Source organism: Austrofundulus limnaeus, unplaced genomic scaffold, assembly GCF_001266775.1.
Source record: "Austrofundulus limnaeus strain Quisiro unplaced genomic scaffold, Austrofundulus_limnaeus-1.0 Scaffold4, whole genome shotgun sequence".
In the NCBI taxonomy this organism is placed as follows: Eukaryota; Metazoa; Chordata; class Actinopteri; order Cyprinodontiformes; family Rivulidae; genus Austrofundulus; species Austrofundulus limnaeus.
In genome coordinates, this window is record NW_013952406.1 from 5,809,328 (window position 1) to 5,815,650 (window position 6,323).

Genomic DNA, 6,323 nt, shown 5'->3' on the forward strand with positions numbered 1-6,323 from the left:
ATGGGGCAAACAAATGTTCTGATAGAGTTAATGTGGTTTAATTAGAAGAACTCAAACAGTGAATTTCACAGAAAAAACGCAGCGTGCATGCGCAGCGATACATTCCTGTCACAGCAATCTCTCATCAGGAGGAGAGAGTTTGTCACTCATACAGAGTTGGACAGATCTGTTTGATAACGACGCTCTGAACATATATTTAATATAAAGTTAAGTTTTACAGACCAAAGTCTCTGGTGGCTCATGAGTAAACTGCAGGAGGAGATGTCAGGACTGACCGCCGCAGCGACTTGACTCGCTGCTTCAACCAAACCTGCTCTCACTGCAAGTCCCGCCCTGCTCTGCCCTGATTGGATAAAAAGGCTCTGGACTTTGCCTGATTTGTTGAAGGCAGTGTCCGTTTATTCCTTGTATCAGGGCCCCGCTGTCTTTAGAGGCTTTGAGCACCAAACAACGATCCAGTCACTCCACAGTTCAGCTGGATTTTTTAAAATCTTTTTATTTTTTAAGAAATCAGGTCACATTTGCGACTAAACTGGTGACACTCTAGAGCCCTGCTAGCTGTTGTTTTGACAGACAATCAGGTACAATCTTAGGTATGCAAGTGAGCTTTATGACGTTCCATCTGATGCGCTTTTTCTTTTTTTGACTGCACATGCGCACCTGCGCAACGCTTATGTGTAACTCTGGTAATAAATGACATGCCACTAGGTGCATCCCAAAATTGTAGTGATTTGGGTGGGGGTCTTTATTTTATTTTATTTTTTGGGTGGGGGGGCATTGGTTGACCTGATTGATAGCCCCTCATTAGAACTAAACAACCAACGATAATCTGGAGCTCCTATGTTTAATAGTTTTTGAGCAATAACCATTTTTGCATGTCCAGACACCACTTTTTCAGATAAATTGGGGGTCCGAGGGGTGGGGGCACTGATTGGTGGGCCTGATGGATAGAGCTTCATCAGAGCTAAACAACAAAAGAAATCTGAAGCTCCTATGTTCAACAGTTATAAGCATTTTTGCATGTCCACATACCCCCACTTTGAAAGGAGCCCCCTCCTCAAATATGGGGTCTTTCGTAAAACCGTTGGCTGGCGCAGTGTAGGCCTGGCTCATCTACAGTCCGAGGGGTGGGGGCACTGATTGGTGGGCCTGATGGATAGAGCTTCATCAGAGCTAAACAACAAAAGAAATCTGAAGCTCCTATGTTGAACAGTTATAAGCATTTTTGCATGTCCACATACCCCCACTTTGAAAGGAGCCCCCTCCTCAAATATGGGGTCTATCGTAAAACCGTTGACTGGCGCAGTGTAGGCCTGGCTCATCTACAGTCCTGACAAATTTCATGATGACCGGTGCAGTCGTTTTTGTGCTACGGTTGACCAAAAATCTCCGGAGAAAATAAATAAATAAATGAACAGTATAAAAAAATATGACTCCTGCTTACGCTACGTGCAGGGATCATAATAATCTTTATTGTCTACAAATGTGGAAATTTATCTTTGGATTCACATGGTTTTAAAAAAAATCACAAACCAGCAGTGGTGGGCATAGCCTGGCCTTTGACTTCCTGTGCAATTACGCTCCATTCTAGTTTCCCTTCACTGCTCCGTCTGGGATTTTTCTTCTATAGACAAGGATTTTTCTATGCAGTGTCTGCTTGTAGTTTATTTTACCTGGGCCAATCAGCAAACAGAAGGMGGRGYTTTGAACGAYRTCAATTTTCTGYGCAGTGTCTGCTTGTAGTTTATTTTACCTGGGCCAATCAGCAAACAGAAGGTGGAGTTTTGAATGACGTTGATTTTCTGCGCAGTGTCTGCTAGTTAGTAGTTTAGCTATGGCAGTGGAGGAAGTGAATGAAGCCAAGCCGTGTTGATAAGGCTTCCAAATTAAATTAAATTTGTCTGACAAAGCAGCAGCTCTCATTTACAGTCGTCTCATTTGGCTCGGTACTTTTCTCCTCTCAGTAGGGTTGTTTACAGCGCAGGCAATTTCCGGTTAGCTTCTTAGCTTAACCTCCTTCTCAGTGGAGCTGGCGTACACTTACATCGCGGCCAACCGATCCAATCGTTTTAAACTTCAACAGAGGCCACGCCTCCAGCAAGAATCACTTCTCTATAGCCAAGAGTCCAGACCCTCGTACAAAGCAAAGTGAAGGACAAGGGTCTGATTTTAACCAGGCTATGGTGGGCAGCACTAATCTAAAAATTAGTTCCACTAGCCCTAAAGCACTAACTCATATATTTAGGTCCCCTAATTCTAARGCACTAAAATAACCCAGTCAWCCCATGAACATGTTGCTCTCTTAAGACYTATCATTGACACAGCCTTATTTGAGTTCACATATTGTCACCTGGTGGATAAGTGACACACATATATGAACAAAATGTGTGACAGTTTYCACCCTCAGCTGTTAAAATTAACGTTGATCAATAACATTTAAAGACCTCAGTTAGTGCTTCTAAATTTAGCAAGTGCTAAYCCACTAATAAATTTTAAAATTAGCAAAAGCCCTAAAGCACTAATCAGGAAATTAGTTCCCCTTATTAGTACTTTAGTGCTTTAGGGGATCTGTGYCCACCACTGCAGACCAGCAATGGGTGTGACTTCAGATCTGGATAATGGTCAACAACTAAATACTATTATTGCATTTGGGATAAATGAGGTCTTAWAAATTGCTCTTACTGCCCTGTACCGCCTTCCAGAAGGAAACTTAACAAACTCCCAAAACTGTGWATTTGTTTGGTCTGCCRTTTATGWAATTCTCCCAGCAGCCTTTGCTCCGTGCTGATGATCTTATTGGCCATACTGATAACTCTGGACAGTCTACTTTMGTCCTTCACCTGTAGGTGCTCTTACCAGGCGCACAAAATAGAACACTTTATATGTGCATCTTATATACCATATACTGTCTAATGTAACCACAAACTTTATATTTGCTTTGAGCTGTTYTTTGGTTCAGTCTCRGTGACAGGTGCTCACAAATCATTACTCCCTGCCTCTCTCTGTCTCTCCTTTGCATGCTTTAACCCCCACCCCCTCCCCCCCACAGCATCAGCGGAGCTAACTGCATCAAACAAAACACATCATCCCGTCCCTGGAGTGAGTTTGACTGGTAAGCACACACACTAGCAAGTCGTTAATTAGGACTGATGGCCTCTGCCTGCAGACAAGGACCATGAAACCACACACCCTGGAGGCCTAACATCCTCGACCCCGGCTCACCGGACGAAAATGTTCCATAACCCAATCAATGCAACTTCACTGAACTGGTGCAATCCGCAATATTGATATTAAGCAGCACAGATGCCCAKTCATTTGTCACAATCCGGCTGTATTGAATACCTGTCAACATAATATGTATGTAGTGCCTGTGCAGGCTAATCAGCAGCGATCTAGTGGAGATAAAGTGTGTAATATACAAGAGTGGAGACAGAGGAGCACCAGATAGTGAACGTAGACCCGAGGCTCTGCCGTGTCTATTGTTCAGGGACCTATTGATCTAATTGATGGCTAATGACAWTGGTTAAGCTCTGGCTCCGAATGAATAAGGAGCCTGACAGAAGGAGCTCAGGAAAGGTTCAGGCTGCAAAAATTATGGCATCAGATAGCATTTATAGCAAGCAGTCATGCTAAGCCCCAGGGTCTCTTAAAGGGAAAAAAGAAACACCGTTTCTCTCGTAATAGGGATGTAAATTTCTCCCTGTGAATATTACTTTCTTCCTACAATGCAACCACAGTTTAGCTGTAAACACTATTACCTAGCAGCAACTTGTGTTATTATGTTTGCCTGAAAAGAGTTTTGTAGAATTTTTGTTTTTTTTAATCATTTTAAATATCCATTCTGCAATAATCTCTTTTATTTCCCTTCTTCCTCACTTTGTAGGAAACTCATCATCTGGGTTGATAGACCTCTTCCTCTGTGGGCACTGCAGGTTAGATATATCATTACATTCCTGTGTAAACAGGATCCATCTTTTGTTTTTCTGTACGGAGASCAACATGCAGACACAATTTAAAGACCAGAATCAAATTGGTCACTTTAGGGGGTCAGGATCAATAAAAAGCACGCTGCAGATGAATCAGCAAATCAGATTCTGGACTGTTTGGGTCAAAAGTGTGAAAGCTTTTTTTTCTGAGCAGTTTTTTGTGCTTTGATGGAATATACAGTTCTGATGGAGTCGGATGCATCTATTCAGTCAGTCAAGCAGARTACAGCGTGATCATTATGACACGTCACCTATCAGTGGTTTTACCATCACAGCTGACTGGTTTTACAGGTGCATGCCAAAATGTCTCGCATTCTCTTCATTGTTTAATTGGTAAATTAAATTGGCRTTGTGTCAATTCAGGGTTTTTACCACCGGAGCTCAGAATATTGCAGCTGGCATGTGTTTACACTTTCAAAATGATGCCATGCCAACACACGTAYATGTATAAAATCAGACACCAGAATGTCTTTCGGTTCATTTAAACCCATTCCCTCTAAAGCAACAAAAAACCATCAGCCCTCCCACTGATTCCACCCACACTCTCCATCTCTGAGACTCCTAATTTCCCTCTGCTCTGGTCTCTAGCTCGTCTCCCCTCTGTCTCTGCAAAATTGTCTCTTACGCTCTCTCCCTCTCTCTCTCTCTCTCTTTGCAGGTGCTTGTGGCTTTCATCAGCTTCTCAGAAACGATGTTGCTTGTGTATCTCAGCTACAAGGTGAGCCACTCAGGACCCTCGTCGGCCACTCGGAAGCCTTTAGTGATATCTGCTGCTGTGATGTCCACATGTGTGGCCTGTGTGTGTGTGTTTGGATGGGTGGGGGGACAGTTGTAGATGGATGTAATGTGCTCGAGGGTGTTGTTTGTCCGTTTTACACTCCGAGTTTTCACAAATAGATTTTTTTTAGTACTTTTTTTATCATCGACGTCTCCTCTGCTCCAGCAGTTGGACGGGCCTTGAGGCGTTTTCGCGATATTCTGTTATATATCAGCGAGACTTTGGGGGACRCCCTCGTGTTGAGGCGGTAGGTGGCGGGGCAATCCATCAATGAGCTGCCCTGCTTTTGATGTACTTGACATTGTAAGCCTATGAAGGGCTCACTCCACAGATTACTCCAGAGGCCTTAGCATTTAAAGTGGAATGGTTCCCGTGGACACAAACTGCGACTGTCCACCCACGCCAGTCAGACTCGGGTCCGCCACATCATAAAAACAGCCAAGCCTGACATCTTAGCTGAACAGCAAGGCTTAGCGGAAACAGACTAATGCTTCTTCTCCTCTCAAGTGACTCAAGGGAGTTGTAYAACCTGTTCACATCTCGGTCTTTTCTCTGGCGCAAAAGCTCGTCCATTTGCCTCATTTCCACTCTGATCCATCAGGTCTGTTAATCCCTGAAGGTCATCAGGACAGGGACACTTCCTGACCCTCGTGTGTGGTTTGTGTTTCCAGGGCAACGTTTGGGAGCAGGTCTTACGTGTCCCATTCATTCTGGAGATGATCAGCACCGTTCCCTTCATGATCACTGTGAGTGCCGAGATAAGCATCGCCGAGCACTGACAGCACAGGAAGTCTCTCCGTCAGCCATTTGTTTTGGTTCTTACAAGGCTAATGTCTGTGTCAGAGTCACGCTGATGGTGTCACAGCTACTGACATAATCCTTCGTCTCACTGGAAAATAAGAGACTGTGCAGCATAATAAAAAGGTGATGCGATGGAGAGCCAAGTGAGCTTTTTTTCTTCTTCTTGACAGGTGATTCTGCCCTCCCTACGAAACCTTTTCATCCCCGTATTTCTCAATTGCTGGCTGGCCAAACATGCTTTGGAGAACATGATAGTAAGTGAAGCACTTCATTCTAAGCTCTTTTTTTTTGCTGGCATGCAGCTCCCCCATCCTCACAATTCAGCCCACCAGCTTTATTTTAAACACTCTGTGTGAAAGTAAATCTGTCAGAAGATAAAAGAAATCCCTCCTGCCTCCATCTCTACTTCTAACTTGGGTTGTTTCTCATGTTTTTTGGAGATTTTCTCTGTTAGATACTGATATTCCAATGCTTTATGATTTTAATCTCATTCTGTCACACTTCTCCATCAATTCTTTCCAACTAGGGTTGCAACAATACACGTTCCCGTATCGAACCATATCGAACCGCGCTTTAGGTTCAATACACACTTGTTTTGAACAATACAGATTTTTAACATTCATTGTATCAGCTTGTCTTCTGAAGATGCTCTGTGTTGAAGGATCAGTGGCTCTTTGTTCGACTACTCCACCTAGGCTGCATTGTCGAGCGCAGATCCACTGAGAAACTTGCTGTTTCAGCATCATTTAATTTAAAAA

The 6,323-nt window shown here is 43.6% G+C and overlaps 1 protein-coding gene across 1 annotated transcript in view; it reads left to right on the forward strand.

Moving 5' to 3' along the window:
* kcnt2b (potassium sodium-activated channel subfamily T member 2b) overlaps positions 1–6,323 on the forward strand; it is a 48,955-nt gene that overhangs the window by 17,823 nt on the left and 24,809 nt on the right. The window contains exons 5-9 of the mRNA XM_014025081.1: positions 3,050–3,112; positions 3,884–3,932; positions 4,645–4,704; positions 5,436–5,510; positions 5,736–5,819. Of these exons, the coding sequence (XP_013880535.1) occupies positions 3,050–3,112; positions 3,884–3,932; positions 4,645–4,704; positions 5,436–5,510; positions 5,736–5,819 (331 nt within the window). The remainder of the gene's footprint in view (positions 1–3,049; positions 3,113–3,883; positions 3,933–4,644; positions 4,705–5,435; positions 5,511–5,735; positions 5,820–6,323) is intronic.